The sequence below is a fragment of the Pithys albifrons genome, chromosome 9, assembly GCF_047495875.1.
Source record: "Pithys albifrons albifrons isolate INPA30051 chromosome 9, PitAlb_v1, whole genome shotgun sequence".
Classification (NCBI taxonomy): domain Eukaryota; kingdom Metazoa; phylum Chordata; class Aves; order Passeriformes; family Thamnophilidae; genus Pithys; species Pithys albifrons.
In genome coordinates, this window is record NC_092466.1 from 13,549,626 (window position 1) to 13,573,176 (window position 23,551).

The window sequence follows — 23,551 nt, forward strand, 5'->3', positions numbered from 1 at the left end:
TTCATAACTTGCTTTTGTTTGAACTCTGATTTATCAACTATGAATGAGGACTATGAAAATGCTGACTGAAGCAATGTTGTTATTTTTCTTGATTTCCCTTACTTAGAAAGCTGAGGTTTTTTTCCTTCTGTCTAATGGTCCCACAGAGCGAATAAGCTAATAAAGATAGCAGTGGAGCCAGGGAGGCACTCTAGATAGGAGGAACTCAGAAATGCCTGGGTTTGGTCAGGTCACATTTTTTTCTCCTTTAATCATCCACAGAAGTGGAATCCAAAGTTGCAGATAGGGGAATTAAGCACATAGGTTTTCTGAGGGAAGAACCATTGCAAGACATCCCTAGTTTATTTTTTTATTCTATTTCTGAAGTGTAACCTGGTTACTATGGTAGGTTTGCCTTTGCCATATTAACACTTCTACAATAAGCAGAAGTTTTTTCCCCCTTTTCTCACATGATTTTTGGGCCAACCCAAAAGGCACATTTTTCTATAAAGCAGAAGTGCCTTCTGCAGGAAGGTGGCACTTGCTGCAGTGCTTTACATGGCAACTTCATTCATGGCAATCTGCTGAAAGGACAGTGGATGCCCCAGCACTGGGGAATGCAGCATGTGCTTGGCCTTTTTGTAAGAGGCCTCAACTCAATTTTGAGTTGAGAAAGCCCTCTTCTTGTTGAAAGATGGGCTAGGTTGTCCCCGTATGTGTGACAAATATGTGGAGTGTTGACTATCATCCTCAGTGCTACTCTGAACCATTATGCTACATTCTTGCTGGACGATTAAACTCTTAGGAAAAGGTAGGGTTTTTTTATGGGTAACACTTCCAGAAATGTTGATGATGTGATCCATCCCTGCAAGCTGGTCCATTGCAGCCTGGGGTATCTGATCTCCAATTTCTTGTGCTGTTCATGTTATGTAAACTGCCCTCAGTAATGTTAGGTATCCCTCAGACACCTAATATTTGCAGAAATTTGCTTTTATGAGTATTGAGTGCCTTAGAAGAAGCAACTCCTTCTGTCATGAGTGTGAGGGGAGAGGGAGCAGGAAGAGAATGCAGTTGAATCCCGCTGACTTATTGTGTGATGGGCTGGGTAACAGCCTGAACACACTTCAATGTATAGAAACAAAACCAAATCCAATAGTTTGCAAATGGATCCACCTTAAAGATATTAGCTTGTTCCACCTTAAATACGTAATTTCTCCAAATTCTTGGCCATGTGCTGATCCTCATTTCCTGTCCTTCTTTTTCTTTTTTCATTTCTTTTTTTTTTCCTAGTTTGCTTCCCTCTGGAGTAATTCCAGTGCTCTGGAGCTGGAAAGCAGATGTGACTCTCAGACTTACAGAGGCACTTCTGATTTTTTTTTTAACATTCCTATGGTTTTAATCCATTTTTCCCTTCATGTAGTATAAACAGGGAGAGTTTTGGAATCATGAAGGAACCAAATCACTGCACCTAATTCTTAGACCCTCACAATTAAATACTGTAGAAGCTAGAAACAATAGTGATGTCTGTCTTTATTTTGTCCTGTGTGCATTATGACTTTTTTAAGAAAAAACATCAGGACTCTGGAGAAATGAAAGAAAGGCTCTGACCTGGTATCCTTCTTACTGTTGTATTGCATTCAGTATATCTGCATTCTTCCTGGTGTGCCCAAAGCTGGCACTAACATCCCTCATTTAGATCTTACTTTGTATCTATTACTGTCACCTGGAAGCAGTGTCGTGGTGCCCCAAGTGGATCTGACTGCAGGGCAAGTACGTACCAATGTGCTAAGTAAAGCTTTTGTTATTTGCCAGGATCTTCATTTTGTGGTTGTTCTGAGCCTCAGCCCATGTGAATGAAGTGCAGCTGGGAGGTATTAGCAGCACTGAAATGAGGAGGAATCCAGGATGGAGTTGAAATGTCTCCAGTAGCTTGTGAATATAAATGAAGGAAGGATACTTGTGATTCAACTCTTAGGTGTGAAATGAAGATCATTGCTGGTTCAGAACTTCCCTGAAACTGATTAGGAGTTGCTTTAGTCCTTTCACCTATAAAATGGGTACACCAAGTAGTCTTCTAAAGTTATGTTGGCAAAGAGCTTTAAGATTACCAAATTTAATGACTAAAGTAAAAAACAGAAGCCTATTTGACTTACATAAATAGGTTTTATTTGTGAGATTGCAGAAATTAACTGGGATTTACTAGCAGCTACTGCTCAGCATTGACTTCAGGTTGTGTTGACTAATTCACAGGAAGAAATCACCCACAACAGCCTCTCTACTTGAGGGTGTGTTGCCCAGAGTTACTAACTGTCCAACTATTGCTGCTACTATTCATTGGGAGAAACTATGTGAAATCAGAGGTGCTTGAAGCAGTGGGGTTATACAGGCTGATCCAAATACATGCAGTTGGCAGGAGAACTGACAAGCCAGTACAGAACGTGCCTGTGGCTACCTTTCTGATCTTAAACGTGTTAAGTCTCCCACAAGCTAAGATGAATGTAAACTGCTTTTTCTTGCTGATTTTGCACAATCAAGCTCTGTTGAAAGTAACATTTGGAACTGGAGTGCTCAGTGCCTTGGCTACTGTGGCCTCCTCACAGAAGAAGACCTTTACACCTACAGATCATGTAAACTTATAAAAAATACCCTCTCTTGATGCACAGAAAGCATTGGTCAGTACCTCTGCAAAAAGGCCATCAACTGGGAAAGCCAAAAGTCTTCAGGGCTGAAAAATGGCACTGAGAGATACCTTACCACAACAGGAAATGTGGCACATATTGAGGCCTTTTTTCCTTCTCTTTTTTGACTTGGTTTGAGGCTTAGCAGAAAAGCCCCAAAAGGGACAAGATTGAATAGATCCAAATTGCATCTTGATATAGTATCACACAGTGGATGCTGTATATCTGTTTGAAATCAAATCAAGTCATTACCATTTTGCTACTTCTTGTTAGTCTCCATGTGTCAAACAAAGCTCAGAGCCATTGGGATGCTTTCCAGCCACACCAGAATCCTTGGAAAAACTTGTCATTAAAGTGCCTGAGCAGGGGAGATCACATATTGTTGCCTTCATGTGTGATGGAAGGTAGGTATGTAGGAAGAAGCAGCATCTCTAGTATCCTGAGTGATCTAGGGAAGCCGGGAGGACAAGGCAGCATTTTGGACCAAAAGATCCCTGTAGTCTTTGCTGGAAGTACAGCAGTTGTATTTGCTCTTGTGCAGGAAGAATAATAAAGAAGTCTAGGGAATCAAATTTACACTGCATTTTCCTGTTCTCCCCATAAAGTCCCAGTGCCACTCTCAAGTGTCTGGATGTGGTAAGTGAGCCCAGGATGAGGCTTGATGCAAAAATCTCACCACAAACCTCAGAGTCCAAGTATTGTCATGACAAAGATGTTCACCTGCCAGGGAAAGATTGGTTCATATCCCACATGCCCCAGCTCCTTCCTCTGCTGGCTAATGAGGCTCCTTTTTCATTAAAGAGTCTTAGTCCTACTGTTCTAACCTTTATATTTCCTGCAGATTTCCTGAGCACCAGGATTTTAATGGTGCCTGCTTTCTCACTTTCAGTTTAAGCTCCTGCTTTGGGTATCTTGAAAGATTAAAGAGAGAAAGGTTTCAGTGACTCACTCTGTAGCAAGTTAGGATTTCATTAGGGAAAGCAGAGTTCATCCACATGGTTCTCCCTGGAATCTGATTGTAATCTGAAATCTCTGCTGAGGTGTTAGGAACAGCAGGAGTTAGAAAAAACATCTTCCCCAAAGCCCAGTTGTGGAAGAATGACTTCAGTTTGAAGTGTAGCTTGATCAGCTCAGTCTAGTGTTTTGGGAACACACAGTGGATTCAGGTGTCTGTTCAGATTTCCCAGTTTATTTCTTCAAATAGCCTCTAGCTTGTTCAGGAAAATGAGTCTCCATCAAAGCCTTTTTCCTTTAGTCAAATTGTTTCTCAATCTTGCAGTGTTAGAGGAAGCTGTGGTAGCTTAAGAGTCCCATATTCTCCATAAGAGAAAGCTGATCATACAGAACTGGGAGTTATGGAAGGAGAGGCAGTGTTCATTATAATTGCAAGGAGGGAGGCTTGCACAGGGATCTTATAAACTGCAGGCATAGGGTCTCTGTGCTGGACTCTGTAACACTCTCATTTTAGCCCTTTTCCATTTTGAGTTGCCAATAGGAAGTACAAAAGCTATTAAAATATTTTATTCACTAGTTTTCTCTTTTGCTGTATGGGAAAATACTGAGTTTGCCTAGGCTTGTCTGAGGGATGGGGCATAAAACAGACTCGTGAAGCCCTTTACCTTGTGAGTAACTGTATTTCTTGTCCAGAAAGACTCCTTCCTTAGTATGATTAGTGGCTTTTAACTCCACATTTCACTACTAACTCCACTGATTTTGACATGTCTAATCAATAGGTGATAAATTATTAGAGAACACAAAATCTCATTTGAGAACTGCAAATTTGTTTAATGTTATCATCCATCACTTTTGCTTTAGCTGTTCTACCTGAAATCAGTGAGAAGGCTGTGTTTGATGTGATGATGTTTCCTTTTGCATCTGCAGGTACCTAGGCAAAGAAGGCTGGGCCCCAGCTTCGTATCTGAAGAAGGCTAAAGATGATCTTCCATCTAGAAAAAAGAACTTAACTGGGCCAGTGGAAATCATAGGAAACATCATGGAGATCAGTAACCTGCTGAACAAGAAATCATCCACTGACAAGGAAGCTCAAGTAGAAAATGAGACTGCAGAAACCCATATCACCAAGAAGGAAATCAGCTTGCCCATCTTGTGCAATGACTCTAATGGCAATGCCATGATGACTGCAGACAAGCAGGCTTCCAGGCTGGCCCAAGGATCCCCAGCCATAGCAAGGATAGCACCACAAAGAGCTCAAATAAGTAAGGCAGTAGTCTGAGTTTTCATGGGCTTGCAATGAATTTTGTTTTCTACCTTTCAGGGCTGACATTGCCTGTCAGTTAAGGTCCCACGTGTCCTGGTCTTACAGCTGAGTCCACAGACACAGACCATTGCACTGCTTATAGATTTATCTACAGGGACTCCAGAATGTGGTCCTTCAGTATCAGTGATAAAATTTAATTTCATTTTGTACATGGGCTGGCTGATAGCACTTTATCTTACCCTTCTTTTGTTTATTTTTCCCAAAGAAGACTGTTTTGTTCCTTTTGAACACACTGAAATCTGTCCTCCTACCCCAGAAATGCAGATGATGTGATGGTGTATTCAAGTTAAGGAAATCACGTGTGTCTTCTCTTGCATTTGTTCTGCTGTTTTCCTGGGGGCAGGTTGCTATAATGTTTTTACAATTCCATCTGCAAAATGCAAATGCTGACACTAGTCTTATGCAAGGAATGGCAAAATACTGTGATAGAGGACGGTGTGAATGTTATTAATTTGGTGGATTATTTTTACTGCTGGGGGAAACTGAGTATTAGGCCAGTTCTTTGCTGGCCAGTCTGATGGAGCTGGTCAGTTCCACCAGAAAATATAATCCACTACTTTCTGGCAGTGATTCTGCTTCAATTTGCTGGCTTAGCTGACGTGAATAGCTTAGCTACCTTGATATTTCTAATACACCCTCATAGGTTCCTATCTTGTTTCATAGAGATGCCTTAAATATTGCAAATACTGACTTCTAATATTCTCAAACTGTGTAACAGCAGAGAGCTGCTGAAAAATGTGCTTAACAGTACTTTCAAAGCTAAATAAAGTCTCCCTTTTCCCTTTGCTTCTCAGGTTCTCCAAATCTAAGAACAAGGCCACCCCCCCGAAGGGAATCCAGTCTGGTTTGTATTGTTTTATGGTACATGTTAGCAGTGGGGTAGGTGTATGGGTGCTTTGTGAAACTTTCTGCACATCTGTGCAATGTGCAGGGGAGTATCTGAGAGATCCCTTATTTGCATGCCTGGTCATTTAATTGTTTAAGTATTGAGCAAAACTCAGGACATACTAATGTTAATTTCTGATATTCAAAATGCTACCCCAAATAATCAGATCTGAAGGGAGAACTTACTAAAGCTACTGTGTTCTGTGCATGAGCATTAAACTTGTTTGGCTGACTCGGAAGGTTTAAAGTTCCTCTGGGCATCTTTGGTCCAAACAGAATCTTTTGACTTTTTTTTGTCCTAAGTAACTGGGAATGTATCCCCTCCACCCATTGCTACCATCTTTGAGGTGGCTAAGCTTCACTTTTGTGTGTGTTTAAGGTGGGTTGAAATCTTAAGGAAGGATGTATGCTACAAGAATGAGACCTCCTATGATTGTTTATCTTCAAAGCTAGAATTCTGGAAGTTTATACCAATTGGAAATTAGGGCTTTCATCTTCAGATAGAAGCTACTCATTACTGTATTTACACAAAAGTCATGCTAATAGTTTGTTTTATCTAGGCAATACATAGTGTTTAATCTTTGCACTACCCTTTATGTGACTTGTAATTTTTCTGTGTCATCTGAGATGCTTCTTAAACTGGATGAATAGCATATTAACATTTTCTTCCTATTTTTCTTTGCATTGTTTTCAATTACACTTTGTTTCGGTAAGACTATGACACTTAATCCCATGCTAAAAGTAACAGTGATATTATATATGAAACTGAACATATCTGCTGTTTCCAATTATCTTCATTTAATCCAAACCATCCTATTATCTGAAGGCATTTTATTATGCTGTGCTTCTGCTGTATTTCAGCATTTATAGTGCAGAAACATCCAATTATAACATTGTTAGACACGGTTCCTAAGGTGCAGAGATACATTCTCTGAGGAATACCACATGCTGTGCATGATGAAACATCAACTCTTACTTACAACAAGGGTGTCTTAGAAATGGAGGAGCATGAGAATAAAGCACAGTATGCAATTTGCCTTTCTCCCATTTATGTCTAAGGATCATTTTTTGTCTTTGGCTGTCCTGTGTCTGTCTCTGTATACTCTGACCTGTGGTCAAGAGATCCTGTCACAACTGCAGTTCTTTCATGGAACTCTAAGTGGTGAGCAGTAGAAGCTGTGAAGCTTCACCGTCATCTAGATGTCCTGTAGATGAGCCCTGTGCACTGAAATGCTTTCAATATTGAAATTCTTTAAAGGACTCTTATCGCATCTATCACCTTAAAAATAATTCTAGCAAACTCTAAAATGTAACAGTTTAATGTAAAGGCACTTAGCTTTTAGAGGGGTCTGGTATGCTGCCAGAATGGCTGTAAATAGCAGTGCCCCAGTTCATGTAGAGCCTTTATGAGGATTGTGTTGAGTTGAATAAAGGGTCTGGGTCTGTTTTGGGGAGGAACTGGATTCTATAGTGAAGTCCTTCACTTCTGTAGCGCTTTGGCTGAGAAAGGCCCTTCTTAGGGGTCCATGATGTTATCCTTGCTTCTTGCTACAATAGATGTCCATTAGGTCATATCACTGACTAATTCAGATTGTTTAAAAATTCAGCAGCAGATTAAGAGCAATAATTCATTAGGATCACTTTTAATGGTAGGCAGAACCTATTAGGGGCCTGTTGCTGTGCAATTTTCCGCAATCATGGCAAGCTGGGTCTTTGTGCAAAAAATCTCAGCATAAATGGGCTGCTGTTACTGTGAGTGGAATGGCAGCTCACACTTTATGGCCCATGAGTAAAATATTTTGTTATTCAGGTAAAGATTATCACAGTTTTAATAGCTCATGAAGGTGGCATGAACAGTGCATATGTTGAAAGGCTTCTCTCTTGTGGCCCATATCAATACATCCGCTTCTACTCTAGAGAACTGGGAAGTTATAATTAGGAAATAGCACAGGAAGAAGGAAGAGTTTTAGTGAATAAAGGCAATTATTTTTTTCATATTGCTGTTCAGTTCATGGTTTCTTTGGTTTAATTGAACAAAATGTCCTATTTACCACAGGGTTTTCAGTTACCCAAGCCACCAGAGCCACCCTCTGTGGAAGTGGAATATTACACCATTGCAGAGTTCCAGTCATGTATCTCTGATGGCATAAGCTTTCGTGGAGGACAAAAAGCAGAGGTGAGCCTTAACAGTGTATCTGGAAAATTTACAATATTTGGCTATTGCAGTGGACTTGATTGAAAGGGGAGGAGTTTCCACAGCAATTGGTTGAGATTTTTGTCTAAGTGACATGTTCCTTGTCACCTCTTAGGTTATAGAAAAGAATTCTGGTGGCTGGTGGTATGTGCAGATTGGAGAGAAGGAAGGATGGGCTCCAGCATCTTACATTGACAAGAGGAAGAAACCGAATTTAAATAGAAGAACCAGTACTTTAACCCGCCCAAAGGTCCCTCCCCCAGCGCCTCCCAGTAAACCAAAAGACTCTGAAGAAGGAACAACTCCTGGAGTGGTTTCTTCAGGAGATACCCAGGACTCTCCCCACAAGCTGAAATATGAAGAACCTGAGTATGATGTGCCCGCGTTTGGCTTTGACTCAGAGTGTGAAGTGAGTGAAAGTCATCATGACGAGGGCACTCCTGAAAAACGACTGTTTCAGCCCCTCAAGCCCTCTCCTGTGTCATCACTTCAGAAAACAAAGTTCAAAGTAGGAGAGTCTTCAGAAGAAGCTGCTCATGAAGAAGAGACCATCTATGAGAATGAGGGATTCAGACGTTATGTGGAAGATGCTTTGTCTAATAAGGAATCCAGTGGAGATTCTGATTCTCAGAAAAGCTCCTCTCTGTCCTTGATCCAAAGGAATTCTCCATGTTCCAGCTCTCCTAAGTCATCACTCATGAAGCTCAAGACAGACAAAAACATCCAGCCCGATCTTGGAAAATGTCACTATTCCAGGAGTGAGGAGACAAAACCAAGGTCAGCTTCAGACGTTGGCTTACGTAGCATATCAAGAACAGGCATGAAGAAAGAGCCTGGACAGAGTCCCTCCATTAGAGCAAAGCCAATTGTTAGGCCAAAACCCTTCCTGAACAAGGCAGATTCTCAGAGCCAAGAAAAGATGGATATTAGCACTTTAAGGCGTCAGCTGAGGCCAACTGGGCAGCTCAGAGGTGGACTTAAAGGTTCAAGAAGTGAAGAGTCTGCAAGCCCCCCACGCACAGCTTCTGAGAACCAAGATGACCCCATCAGAAGAGGCTCAGCTGATCTCATCACAGCTCCTTCCCGTGGCATTTTCTGCTCCAGCCATACAGCCAAGACTGAGCAAGAAAATGATTCCAGATGTTTCTATGTGACCACTGACTCATACCAAAAGGTACAGGATTCTGAAATTTGCTTCCCAGCAGGAGTAGAAGTGGAAGTTCTGGAAAAGCAAGCCAGTGGATGGTGGTACCTGAAGTACGGAGACATGGAAGGCTGGGCTCCTTCGCATTATTTGGCTCTCCCTGAAAACCAGCGAGAAACCTCATCAGCAGAGACTGATTCCTCATTTGCTAGGAACAGGAAAAATGAAAACAAGTCAAACAGTTTAGAGAAAATAGAGAAAAGGGTTCAGGCTTTGAACACCATCAACCAGAGCAAACGTGCAACACCACCCATCCCAAGCAAACCTCCTGGTGGATTTTCAAAAGCATCAGGGCCAGTTAAAATGAGGAATGGTGTGAGACAACTTGCTGTCCGTCCACAGTCAGTGTTTGTGTCTCCACCACCCAAGGATAACAACCTGTCATGCTCCTTGCGCAGAAATGAGTCTTTAACAGCTACAGATCAGCTTAGGGCCGTCCGTCGGAATTCCTCCTTCAGCAATGCCTGGTCACAGCCTGGTGACACAAAGGGAAAGCAGCCTGAGCGGCTGGATACAGAGAGCTCTGAGACACCCTCCAACCTTCCTATGCAGAGGAATGGGATCCCTGTGTCCACAGTCAGGCCAAAACCTATTGAGAAATCCCAGTTTATCCACAACAATCTCAAGGACATCTATGTTTCTATTGCAGACTATGAAGGGGATGAGGAGACTGCAGGGTTTCAGGAAGGTGTCTGCATGGAGGTCCTTGAAAGGAACCCAAATGGCTGGTGGTACTGCCAGATCATGAATGGTGTGAAGCCATTCAAAGGCTGGGTGCCCTCAAATTATTTGGAGAAAAAGAACTAATACTGCAATATGTTTAACCTCCCTAATTTATACTGTTCCTGCTGTGTACATGTGGAAAAAACCCATTGCTACACAAAAAGACGTTTCCCTGTGCTCCAGTTTGTACAAAGGAGTCTAGATTGAGAACAAATTTACCATGTTCTGGAGAGGTTTGTGGGGTTTACATGTTGTAAACAACTCTGAGGAAGATGCAGCATAGTCAAATGCCTTTTTGTGAAGTTGTTAATAATCTTGTATGTGTAACAGGGTATGACATCCCATCCTTCCCATTATTGATAGGAAACCAAACGTGTGCCTTTTGTGAGAGAAAAATACACATGTATCTGCCTGGGGAGTTCCGTGCCAAACTCTGTTTTACAATATTGGCTCCCTTTCTCCTCATTCTTGTCCATATGTGGAATACCCAAGAATTTTGAATGCTTCTCCACAACTTACAGTGAGAAGAAAATGGAAGTTTCTGAAACACAGAGGGACTCTAATCCTTTGAAGATGCTCACTTTTTTTTTTTTCTTTACTATACTCACCAGTTCATAGGTCCAGAGTTGGAGCCTTTTCATTGTGGAGAGATTTGGTCTCTGATTTCAGTGTTGTTACTGCTAACTCATCGGAAAAGGCAATCAGGTGGTGTGGGTTGGAGGCTTTTTGTTTCCTTTCATTCTGTCTTGTTCTTTAAGTTGGGATTTCAGGTGTTCTAGGGCAGTGATGCCTACTGGTGCTTGTAAAAAACCCAAAATCTACAAACCCCATGCTTAAGCACGTTGATAACTTTGTAGGCTCCATGTTTAGTTCTATGCCTGACTCCAGCCAGGTGATCCTGGTTATTTCTCTTCCCAGAGTTGGGTTTCTCAAAACTTGTCATAATATCAAAGTGTACAAAAGTCCCTTAAGACACTAAAGACAAAGCTGTCAAATGTGTTGATTCTTGTTTTGCCCTCTGGTCCAAATCCAAGGGTGCTGAATGCTGGCAGGGCCCACCAAGGTATTAGTGAGAAATATCTGTAACCTTCTGCAACATCAGTGTTTACAATGAGTGGAGGAAAAAAAAAAGCCATCAAACTCAGTCTGCACATCCTTAATTTGTATATTTTTGGGGAATTGTTTTTGTGTTTTGTTTTTGTCTTTTCTGTGCATTCTGGGTTTACTTTATTTGCTTTGTGTGTGTGTGTGTGTGTATGTGTGTCTGGTTTTACCAGAAGAGACTTAAAACTGAAGTAGGAGCCAAATACGTGTTTCTGTTCCCACTTGAATCCAAAAAGTACATTTGTACTGGAAAGTGTGCCTGGGCTTCTCAGGCTCAGAGGTTTAATATCAAAGCAATTAGATCTACAATGCATCTAATCAGGAAGCTGCCTCCTCTAGTTCCAGTTCTGTTTGCCTTACCTAACTCATGTTTTGAAACGTGGCACGTGGGTGTGGGAAGTGGAAGAGCTATCCATTGGAAAAGGCAAGGAATATGGAGGGTTTTTTGAGGTAGCCTCGTACTGTAAATATAATTGACTAAATCCCTACTGTACTTAAGGAAGTCACACTTTTTTTTATTGTATGGCCTTGTTCATCACTCAAGATCAACATCTAGTTCCTTTAATAGGCACCATTGTAAATCTGTTTTAAGGGGGAGGGGCAGACTGTTTCACTACTGGTTTACACAAAGAATTACATGCTGATTTGGCTCAGAAGTTAAAGGTTATAAAGGCTTCAAAAGAGCTGGGATTAAGGGGCTGAGTAAAATAGCACAACAATATCATATGTTATTGGGGATGTTTGCAAAAAAAACCCCAAACCGCAATTTATATATTGTTCCTGTCTTTTTTCTTTCTTCATTTTTCTTTTTTTTTCCTTTTTTTTTGGGGGGGTGGGGGGTGGGTTTGGGTGGGTTGTTGTTTGGGGGGTTCATTAATTTCCGTGGTATTATTGAGGGAGTTGCCTACAGCTCATGTGACTGATGTCCTTTTGGTATCTGAAACAACATCGAGGTGCCACAACTGGCTACAGACAGTGCTGTGGTTCAAGCAGCTCTCTGCATACAAGTGGGGAGGGCAGATTGTTTGTTTGGGATCTCTTTAAATCGTGGTGTCAGGAGAAGGAGGTGTAACTGCACAACAGCTCATATCACAGTGTGCAGGGTCCTCTTTGTACCTTAATGTCTTACCATACAGTATATAAGCATATATCCAGTTAGTTACATCTTACTGGATGCATATCTGAGACATTGTGGCCCTGTCTCTCACACTTCTCCCCATTTTTAGTTGTACTAGTATGGTAGCAGCCGTAAAAGACTTCTGGAGCTGTTGTGAGATTATAATAGAAGTATTATATTCTTCTGCTGGACAGTATTAAATAGAGCAATACATAGAGTTATCTGCTAGATTGCAGTACTAATAGTAGTGACTTAGTGATTCGTATTAATGTTATGATTTATTTTAACAATAATGATGCGGAAGTGGTTCATTATTTTGAATTAATGCACTTTAACAATAAAAGAAACTGAATGGAAGCCAATGCAGAGAACTAAGTGCATTATTTAAAGGTGCAGTATATAATTATCATTTTCTTGAAGCACATATTTATTAAGAATTAACTTATTATTTAAAATATTCTAAAGTTTTGTTTAAAGACATTCCCATATAGGTCATCTCTTTGGGAGGATGTAAAGCACAGCTCCCAGATCTTCTGCATTGAGCCACTGAATTCTCTGAGTATGTTGTGGCATGATGTGAGCCCCTACCCAGGGAGAGGAGGGCAGACAGGAGAGCCAAGGCTACTATAAATACTCGCATTTGCATCCAGAAAAGCCAAGTCTGGGGCACCTCTGAGCTGCAGGAGTCCCTGCAGGGTTTGGGGAGGCAAAGCTGATTTTGGTGGGCAGTTCTAATGCCTCGCCACCACATGCCTTGCATGAGGCTGGTCCCCAGTGGATGCAAGTTCAGCATGAGGCTCAGGTTTTAGGGCTTCAGGATCTGCCTGTGACAGCTCTGCAACAGGCACCAGTCTGCTCCACAGCTCCCATTCCACCCTGCTGGCTCACTTCTCCAGCTCTGGCTTTTGCAGGGAGATGGTTTGCAGAGCTCCAAGCGGTGTAGGGTGGTGCAGAGTGAGGGTGCCAGCAGTACTGCCACCAGGGTTCTTTCAAGCAGCAGCTTGGTGCCCTGTGACTCAATTGCTCCTTTATGCCATCTCAAAGGCTTCATGGCCCTCTGAGGAGGGGCCAGAGCCTGCAGGTGGGCTGCAAAGCTACACTCCCTCTGCCCTCACTTGTACCAGCAAAAAGGATGGAGTGCAATGACCTGCTTGATGCTAGAAATGAATGTGGCACACCTGGCATGCTGCTTCCAGCCTGGTGGGAAGGCTTCACTTTGGGCTTCCCTCTGCTTGGTGGCTGATGGGCTGCTTGTGTTTAAAAGGGCACTTTTAAAGCAAATACTCCCAAGTGCAGTTTTCACCCCTCCCATCTTACCATTGTCATAGCATTTCTCACTGATCTCTTTTTTTGATTCTTTCAACTGAGAGATGTCCAGAAAATAATTATTTTTTCCATCAGCAAGCAGCTAATTTTGCTCAGCTCTACTGATACCTGAAATAGCAAGTTCTTCATACTGTTGGCTGTGAAAGAGGGAAAGGCCTTAAGCTACATCAGAAAAGCTGACTGCAGAGCAGGAAAATCTGGCAGGGTGCTCAGAGGACAGTGTAGTGCTAGAAGTGTTTTAGCTCTTTTCTAAAAATGTTAATGTCTCCTTTTATTTACTAAATTTGTCAGAACTGACACTGGATCAAGAGCAATATTTAAATGTAATGTACACCTCAGTGAACACTCAATGCAGAAATCAATAGTACTGTTTAAATTTGTCTTTCTGGTTTATTGCTGAACCAGATTGTTAAGAGAAAGAGCTCTGCAGGGCTAGAGCAAAGCCATTTGCAGCTGAAGGGGGCCCTCCTCTGGGGGGAGAGACTGCTCCTCTCACCATCTTGCTCTCACTCACTCTCCTTGCTTTACAAAGCCTCTTGAATTTGGACCAGCAGAAATTCCAAACTCCAATGCCAGAGAACAAAATTAAAGAATGTGAAAATTATCTTGCTGTATACTGCAACTTTAATAATAATGAGCACTTCTGAGTTCGTTATTGAGGTTTATATAATGCCTGAAAAGTTTAATTGCTGGTTTCCCTTGTCTTCCCTTTCAAAATACTTTCTCATAACAGCAAGAGTCATGTGTTTTTATCAGGAGTCCTTCCCAATGGGAGGCAATTCCTATTCATTGTTTTAGCTGTCACACTGTGCAATGGGTGAGTGTTGTCATATGTACCAGTCCTTTGCAAGCCAAATTTTTCAAGATAAGAGATAGTGGATGAGTGTTGGGATACTTAACTGATGTGTTAACAGGAAATACTCCAATTGATAAATCAGTATAAAATAATACAAATACACAATAATGAAAGATTGAAATTGCCTTGTGGCTGGACTCTTCAAAATGGCATTTCACATCAGCATGGATATAGCTAAGAAATGGATTTGGCCCTTGTGGATGCACACCCCAAAGACTCCTTCCATTATGATGCTATAAAGTTTGACGAAGGCATTATATAATTTTTTTCATCACTTTCAGATCTTAATGAATCATATTTTATTGTAATATATATTCATTGCTTTCCTCAGTTAAAAAAAGTTACTGCTTTTATCTTATATGAAAAACAAGGGAATTCAATAAAGCATTCATTATTTTCATATTACTAGTATTAACAGAATAGAACTAGTACTATTTAATTTTAGATCTTCATAGCTAGCTTGTTAATAACTCATATTTTCCTGTGTTGTATCCAAATATTTTTTGTATTTTTTCCCAAATACTTTGAATTCTTGAAAAAAAAGCAAATCCAATGAGTGGATAAGTGCAATATTCATAGAATAAACAGGCCCCTCATCCAGGACTTGGAGTGGAACGTGCAGTGTGAAATGTTTGTAATTCTCTATTCATGCACTCTTAGGGGAAGGGGCCACTGGATGAAAACAGGGCCCTTGGGTAGGTAGAGACTGACAGCTGGGGTGGTTTGAGTTGAGAATGGCTGCTTTTCACAGCAAGTATCACCTATTTGTGAAAGTGTAAGGATTATGCAGCATGTTGCCCAGATTATGGGTAGAATGTGCATTAACATCCTTACCAATACAGGACTTCTGAGCTATGCTTGAAACACTCTGTATGTCATCCATGCATGATACTGTCTTCTGGTATGTCTCTGCTGGTTACGTCCTCTGTTGCGCTTCAGAATTGATGATAACACTAAAAGGGAAAATAATTCTGCTGATGCAGTCCCAAATTTTGATACTGTACTTATATTTATTGCAAGAGCTATGGAAATATTTTTACAAGTTCTTATTTCTTCATTTTTCCTTATTGTTAACCTGAGAAGAAAAGGTCCCCATTTTATCTGGGTTAATTCTCATCTGCAGAATTTCACAGATGATTTGGATACTGATTTTGTATTCCTTGGCTTGCAAAGGTGGATCTCTTAGGTCCTAAATTATGTTGGACAGAAGCTTCACTCTTCAAAAGATGTTTTGTCTTAAATTCTATTTGAATGGAAGGAGAACTTCCATCTGCCAAAAATAATGTGACTTTCCAAGTAGCAGCAAAATCCACCACCTTTGAAAAACTGGACTGTTTCTGCAAGGTGCAAGATAAATGTGAAAGCCAGAGCACTTGATTCTCTGGGCTTTGGGAAGTGCATCTCCTGTAGCTCTAGTTCATGTCTCTGGAGAGGGAGTGTACCTCAGCTTTCAGCTTAATTTTTGTCCTGCTGTTCTTAAGTTTGTCAAAAAAACCTTAATATTACCAGAGATGTTTGCATTCAAACAGAAGAATGGAATCCTGAAGCTGTAGTGAAATAGTATCAATCACATGATTTTGGGAAACATCTAATGCTTTACAAATCTGGTTTTGAGGAGCCAATTTAATTCTTTCACATGCTCTTCTCTAAATTGTCAAGAAGCCCATGAGCATCAGTAGAGTTACACTGACAGAAAACCCTTGTGGGTGCTCAGCATGGACCGTTCTCAGCAAAATCAAGCTCCCTGCACTCTGTTCCTGCACTTCCAAAGGGTGCACAGGAGTGCTGAGCCTTGGTGCTGCCCTGCCATGGATCCACTGTGCTGCGTATCTTGCAGCTTTCTAAAACCAGCTGGAGCTTTGCTGCTATTTGCTGGTGGTTTCACATCGCCAGCGGCTCCTTCTCTCAACTTCAGATGCTATTTAGCCACATATTGAAGTGCTGTGCACCAGTGCAGTGTTTGATAGCTGCCAAGATGGGTTGAGAGCATATGTTTGCCTAAGTTATTTTATTTTCGTTTGCTTTTAGTTGCTTGCTAGAAGCAGGGACCACCAATGCAACAATGCATGGGGAATGTGTCTGCACACTTGAACTGTTTGATGGCCTGTGCTAGTGCTGCCCAGTACTTGTGTTTCTCTTTTTCTCCCTCTGTGCTGTTCAGTAGTCATGTCTGTTGTGTGTGTCTGTAATTTTCAAATAAAGTACTGTATGAGAGGCTGGATTCAGAAGCCCACAGTCAGCTGACTTTGGGTTGGGATGTAGGTTGCTATTGCTGCTTTTCCTCCTCCATCTTAGACCCAACTTGGAGCAAAGCACAGATGTCTGTAAGAAGTCATCCATAACTCTACTTTGGGGTGTCAGTTCGGTGGGGTGTGCATGCATTGCCAAGACTGGGACAGGGAGATCTTTTTTCCTTGGGTGCCCTCGTGTCAGGGACTCCGCAGCGATTTCTGGAGCGAAAGCTGCGTTGTGCTGCATGCAGACATGACTGGCAGAGGCAGAACAAATTAGTTTCTCCCATTTTATATTGTCAGGGCTGGGCTGGTCCCATCAACAATGTTTTTTTTTGTTCTTGCATCAAGGTAGCATTGATTTTTAGTTGGAGAGTGCAATTCTGTTTTGTGTTTGGTTTTTTTATAAATAAATTTGGTTTAAAGCTTCACACTGGCGTTTTACAGACCTGTTCTTGTCAGCATAAGCCACTACTGTCCTGAGTTGAGACTCCTGTTTGTTACTGAATTAAAATTATGGGAATTATGTTGATAATTTGGAAAGAAATTAGAAAAGAAATTACAGGTAACTATATTGGCAGGGGAGAGATAGATAAAATATGAGGGAAAAGATGTTTCTAATAAGGCCATAAATTATTTGATCTGACACTGCAGGTGCTTTCTCTGTATAGATAGTTTAAATACATCACTGCTCTGTGTTATGATTTGTCATTATTGAGAAAAGTTGAATTTTTTCACTCCGTAATATGCTACGAGAATCTGTATCCTGAAGCCACTGACCCACCAAAGGAACACAAACATGGGTTACATACTTGTTATAGTTGAGGCAGTTTGTGTGTCTGGGAGTTTGCATATACCAAGGTTCAGCTGGTGGAGTGGGCAAGGGTGGCTGTCTGTGAAACAACCCTGTGCTAGTGGTGCTTCTGGAAAAACTTTGGGTTTAGTGACCTTCCCCTGATGCTCAGGGTTATTTGGTTGCAATGGTACCTGTCTTTCTTGGTCCTTGTTTGCTGGGAGGAGGAAAACAGATGGGAGGGAGAGTCACTTGGCACTGTAAGAGAATTTTTTAAATATAACATTTAATATTTAGATAAATATTTCAGGCTTCTCCAGATACTCCCCATCAAAGCTGTTATTGATTCTGTATTTGATGACTGAAAGGTAAACAACATGGCAGCTTTCTGTGTGCAAACAGTTCTTTTCTGGTTTGAGAGCTTGTTCTTAAACTGCTTCTGGGTCACCAGAGAAGCAGTAATAAATAAACAAAATCCCATTTTCACTCTTGGGGTTTAGACTGGTTGGACAACAAATTCTGTTCTGACTCTGGGTCCCCCAGAGTATGTGGGTTTCGTTTGCTTCTGTCCCCTAAAAGCAGGGCAGAAGACAATAGTGCAGTCACTGGAGCTTAGTCTGTAGCAATTAGTAAACTGGAACAAATAAAAAAGAAAATAAAAATAAACCTTTTTAAAAATTAAGTTCAGTGAATAGCTGACTTAACTATTTCCTGTCTTGGATTTTCAGGGAGGAGAGGAAGTTATAATTGTTTCCAGTCTCTAGGAGGAATTTTTCTGCATCATGATGAATAGGCTTGCTGAAAAGACTTGCTCATTACTTGTGATGAGTTCAAACCTGAAATATTGCAAAAGCAAAGTGTATGTAGATTACAATGACTTTTTTGTACTAAGTGAGTGTTGTGGGGTCAATAGTGTACAGAGTAAGTGCATTTCTGCTGTCTGACTCACTTGGACATGACATCCATGCCATTCCTTTATTGCAGATTTAATTGTAGCCAGCAGTGCTCATTACTCTGCTAGCAATGTTTAGGGAGAATCATGCAGATGAACCTCCTCAGTTAAGACTCAATATCAAATTTCATGTTAAGCGAAGTCCTGCCAGCAGTTTGATTGATTGCTGCTTAGGCTAAAGTTCAAATGCAGATAATTCAAGGTGGGTGTTGAAAGCAGCTCAGCTGGCTGTGTACATCTGTAGCTTTTTCCAGAGCTGTTAAGTAGCCCAAATTATCTCTGGAAATTGTGGATAGTCAGTTATTGGGAGCCTAAACCTGTTGTTAAATGAAGGCTGAAATCTGTATGAGCCGTTGTGCTCCTCTGCATTAGCAGAGTAATTGCACGTATCTGGACTGGAAACTTCTAAGGGTTTGCTGTCCCAGATATGTTGTTGACCAGAAATTTAAAAAGAAAATGGATTCAGGCCGGGTCTAAGTGAACTTTTGCCATGGGTTTCCTGGGTGGCTGATGTTCTTGATGTGACCTTGAATACTAGATGCTGTTGTCATTTTTGTGTTGGTGTAGAGCTCCATCTTTTAGTGGTTAGGTGGTGGGAATGTACCTGGTGGGAGCTTGGGATTTTGGGAGAGTATGTCGGTGACCAGAGATAGAGGAATGTGTGGCTGGTCTTAGTGTGTGTGTATTCAAGTTGGTGATACTTTTTTTGGTTTTTGTTTGTTTGTTTTCTTTTTAATATGGGAACCATTTTGTCTGTTCTGCTTGGGAAAAGGTCTAGAAGTTGGTGTTGTTTCTGTTGCAGTAAATATGAGAAGGAATAGCTGAGAGCTTTTTTTTTTTCTTTTTAGGAGAGTTTATGGGCAGGAGACCATTTAGTTTGTTTTGGGTTGCAAGTTAAGCCAAGAGAGGAAGAAAATGAGTCTGGGGAAACTCTTTTTTGCGGTAACAGATTTGGACCATATTTTCTTGTGGCCTTTGATCCGGCTCCACTGAAGGTAGTGAAGTGAATATTTTTCATCATGTAGGTGTTAGAGATTTTGGTCAATTTGGTTAATTCTTAAGAGAGCTAACAGGTATTTTCACACTCACATCCTATAACAAATGTGAGACAGAGACAGAAATAACAACTGTAACCTCATGCATTGTCTAGTTTTTGTTTAATGAACTTGAGATGGTGACCAGTTGGATAAAACTGTTTGTACAGTGAACAGTTCCTGCAAGGGTCCAGATGTGCTTGGGTCTTTGAGAGGCTTTCCTGGGGAAAGAAAGTCACGTGCATGATGATAAAAAAAAAAATCGCCTTTCTCAGTTGTCTCAATAAAACTGAAATCTAGGAAAATAACACTTTTTGCACTTAACAGTACCTTTTGCCATTGATGGCAAGAGTTATTGTTAATGACAGGTTAGATGCCTCAGTCTGTCTAAACTGGCACAAACCAGAAGATCTTTTTGTGACCAGTGCCTGAGTCTGTGTGTAAACATGGTAGATTTGATGCAAATTAGAGTACTAGTTAACAAAGATGAGCAACTTTTCTGTAGGCCAACACAAAAGATGCATTATCAGTGGGGAATACATAGCTCTCCTTTTTGCCAAGTGACCCTGCAGAAATGTCCATCAAAGTTTAGCACAAATCAGCTGTGGGCCTGTGAGGATTGAGCTGATACATATGGTACTGGGGGCCTGGTTCTGTGCCTAGGACAATAGTAATATGTCTTTGACCTAGCAAGAATCAATGAAATTGTCATAGCACAATGTTTTCATTTGCTCTGGATATGACAGTAGTGGGGGCAAACATTTCTGCAAAGCATTATCTTCCCCTTAATCCAGATTTGCAGACTTTTCTTGACCGTAGTGCCCAGTCCAGAACTGGTTTCAGAGCTGTCCTCATGGTTGTGTTGTAGGATCAGTTTGTGTGTTTGTGTCCCAGGCAGGGGTGGCTGGGTCAGGCTGTGGGACAGGGACTGCACACAGAGGGAGCTGCCTCCTCTCCATGCCATGCCCAAGTGCTTGCTTGGAGAACTGCAAAACAACATAAAGCAGTTGAGGTTTGGGATTTTTCCCTAGAGCAGCTTGTTCTAAGCAGTGAAGTGAAAACAAATGTTTGTTTGGGGAATTTTAATCATGTCTGTGTCTATAAAGGTGAAAACTCTGTATTGGGTGTCTCTGCAGGGAATGAGAAACACTAATTGTCTTAGGCAATGGTGCACATAAAGATGCAGAGCAAAAACTTCAGATTGCTGTGCCTAAAAGTTGATCTCGGTGTTTCTTTTTAGGTGTTTATTAGCACTGGTGTTATCTTGGAATTGAACTGCATTTAATAATGATTAATTAAGACTGCTCAAAAGCTCCTGCAGGAAAGGAAAAAACTATTTGAGTTCTGGACACTTGTAGATGAGGGAGTTGCAATAAATGTAAAATACTACCAGGTGCTTTATGAACTTAATTTCTCTCCTAGGATTGTCACAGATCCTTGTAACTGTATCTGGGCCTACACCAGTGGCACAGCAATTGGTCAGTGACACCTCTCTGCAAAAAACTCATAACAAGGCATCGGTGATGGGCTTGTGTGTATTGGAAAAGATGAGCCTAAACAGGCCTAGGAGTAAGCTACATTTGATAAAAGAACTCCTGACTTGCATGTTCCAGATATGTTGAAATAACTGCATTGAGGAAATTTCAGCTCCTTCCAGGCATCTGTCATCACACAACCTGTCAGCACAGAGGTGCTGCAGTCTGCCAGGTGGTGGAGGGTGGCAAATGTCAGTGGGAAGGGAAATTCAGGAGGCCCTTCCTGTTTCTCATCCATGCCTGAAGTCAGAGCTCTGCTGGGCCAGAGCAGGATCAGACCCTTGGCACAGTGTTTGCCATGTCTCATGGGGCTCTGCCAAGCGTTCTGAGTGATGTTTGCTGATGATTGCTGTGCCCAGCCACGATGCTCTTGTCTCCATGTGCACAGAACTCTGGGAGGTTGTGAGGGACTGCCAGAGTATGAGGGCTGTTTTCTCAAGAGTTATTACAAGTTCTTGCAATGTGAACCTCTAATGTTTTCAAAGACTCAGGCAGAGAAAGGACTTGTTAAACAAAGTATATCTGTCATCTCCCAGTTCATTGATTGCTTGGACCAAAGGTGGTGCTAAATCTAATCTTTGTCTGTAATATTTATATTTTGTTGGACATTTTTTTTATTGTTTGATAAAACAGATGCAGTGTCCTTCTTACATGAGAAATCTAGTCCCAGCTTGGGACGTGGCAAAACTCACTGGACCTTCAGGGTCCAGGATTTTTGCCTGTTAACATTTGAGCAGGCTTGCAGTGTTCAGGGGGAGGTGGGGAAAGGGTACTCTATCTTCAAATGCTTGCAGATTGTAAGAATTGACTTGTGATTTGTTTGTTTGTTTGTTGGTATTTTGTTTACATCACCTCTTACACCCTAAGGAAAAATAAATTTTTGACCTTTTTAATTGTGATTCTGTTGATTTGTTTTGGGGGGGGGGGTGTCCTAATTTCTTTCAATACTGTTTTGATTCCACTTGTGTTTGTCAAACCACTTAACTTATCTTTCCCAGGATAACCTACAACTTGTGTGTTCATGCAGTTGCAAATTTCAGCTTAGGCTAAATGGATAATGGAGCTCGTCTTCTTCCCAGGCCCTTAGTTGTTACTGTATGCTGTATTTTTGCCTCTTTTCTATTCTACAAAGTTTATGGACTAGTTTATGTAACCTCAGCCCTCAAATATGAAGAACTTTTGTCTGCATTGAGCAAGTTCATAAAGTTTACATCACTCAGTCAGGATGTTTATTTGGAGAAGGATATGGCATCCAATACAAAATAAGAAAAAAGCATACTTTTACAATAGTGGCCCTTTGGTCTGTGGCAGGTGGGTTGCTGTCGGATGAGCCCTTATCCTTCTGTGCACGCTGCAGAGCAGGTGGTGCTTGAACACAAGATGTTAAGGTCTGATCCTGCAAGGTTGCTGGGCACTCCTGATTTCTCTTACCCAGCTTTGAAGGTCAGAGGGCCAAATAGCTCAAGTAGAAGTTCTCTGCTGTGTGAAGCAGCAGACAGGTACAACTGAAGTTTCTAGCAATGGATCCCCTCTCCTTATGCAGGACATCTTTTGGGGTTGCCAAAGGCAGTGGATTAGGGCAGGAGGTAATAACAAGGGATGTAATAGTAGAGAGGAAACAAGGTTGCTTTCTAGTTTCCAGCTGGACTGTAGGAAATGTTTCTCCATTTTGGTATGTAGGTGGGGGTCCTGTTCAGGCACCCCAGCTCTCTGAAGGATGCAGGAGTTAGATCTAATGCAGCACACAGTCCTGGGCATTTTAAGGCACAAATTTAGTGGCAAGTGTGGCTGAGAACTGTGCCCCCTCTTCCCCTTGTGCCAAGTGAGCCAGTCAGCTTGGGGTTGTGAAAGGGTTTTTCTGGGCTCATGCAATCACCATATACTAATGTATCACCTTGGGCACTATAACTCACTGTTAATTTTTTCCCCTCTTGCCCATTTTTCTCTGAGAGCCTGTACCAGCGTTGTGCTGCGCTCAAGACCAATTTTTTTGTGGTCCTACTTATGTGTATTTGTAGTGTTTGTGAAAAGGAGTAAATCGACTTCAGAAAGGGCTGTGTGCCGAACCGGGCAGTGAGCACCAGGTGGCGATGCTGGACCAGCGCTGTAGCTCCTGGACCACTTTCGGAGCATCCTCCCTCTCATCTTCAAGTCGTCCTCTCCCTCCGTGGGCTTGGAGCCGTGGGCTGTGCCGCAGCCGGGACACCCCGCCGATGGCCCTGTCTTGAAGCAACGGGAGGGCTGCGGTGCTGGGGAAGGTCAGTGCTGCACCAGTTGATCTTAGTGGACAATACTTTAGGAGCAATGGTGAAATTGCATCTCTGGTTTGAATTTGGTGAGGGATGGCCTGGGGAGGGAGATCAGGGCAGGGTGAGTCCAGCAATGCTCAGCAGATGAGGATGCAGAGCTCACTGGAGCTGTTGCACATGGTAGCTGCACGGGGGAATGCACAGACTGAGGCTGTCAGAGGAGAAACCCCACAGCAGGTCCTTCTTGCAGTGCCAGGGGAGGGGCAGATTTGAGTTTGGTCCAGAGTGTTAGCATTTCACTTGGCCTAATCTCTGGGAGTGCTTGGGCATAGCACTTCTGAGAGGTCACTGTCCCCTGTTTCTATGGGCAATGTGTGTTGTGCAACTCTGTCCCTTGCTCCTGAAGGCATGAG

General features: G+C 41.9%; 1 protein-coding gene across 5 annotated transcripts in view; it reads left to right on the forward strand.

The window, feature by feature from the left end:
* Positions 1-11,839, forward strand: part of SH3PXD2A (SH3 and PX domains 2A) — a 245,191-nt gene extending 233,352 nt beyond the window's left edge. For all 5 annotated transcript variants that reach the window (XM_071563708.1, XM_071563710.1, XM_071563709.1 and 2 more), the window contains 4 exons: positions 4,539-4,873; positions 5,730-5,779; positions 7,877-7,996; positions 8,130-11,839. In XM_071563708.1, coding sequence (XP_071419809.1) covers positions 4,539-4,873; positions 5,730-5,779; positions 7,877-7,996; positions 8,130-10,025 — 2,401 coding nt within the window. In that variant the 3' untranslated portion in view covers positions 10,026-11,839. The remainder of the gene's footprint in view (positions 1-4,538; positions 4,874-5,729; positions 5,780-7,876; positions 7,997-8,129) is intronic.
* Positions 11,840-23,551: the final 11,712 nt, after the last annotated feature.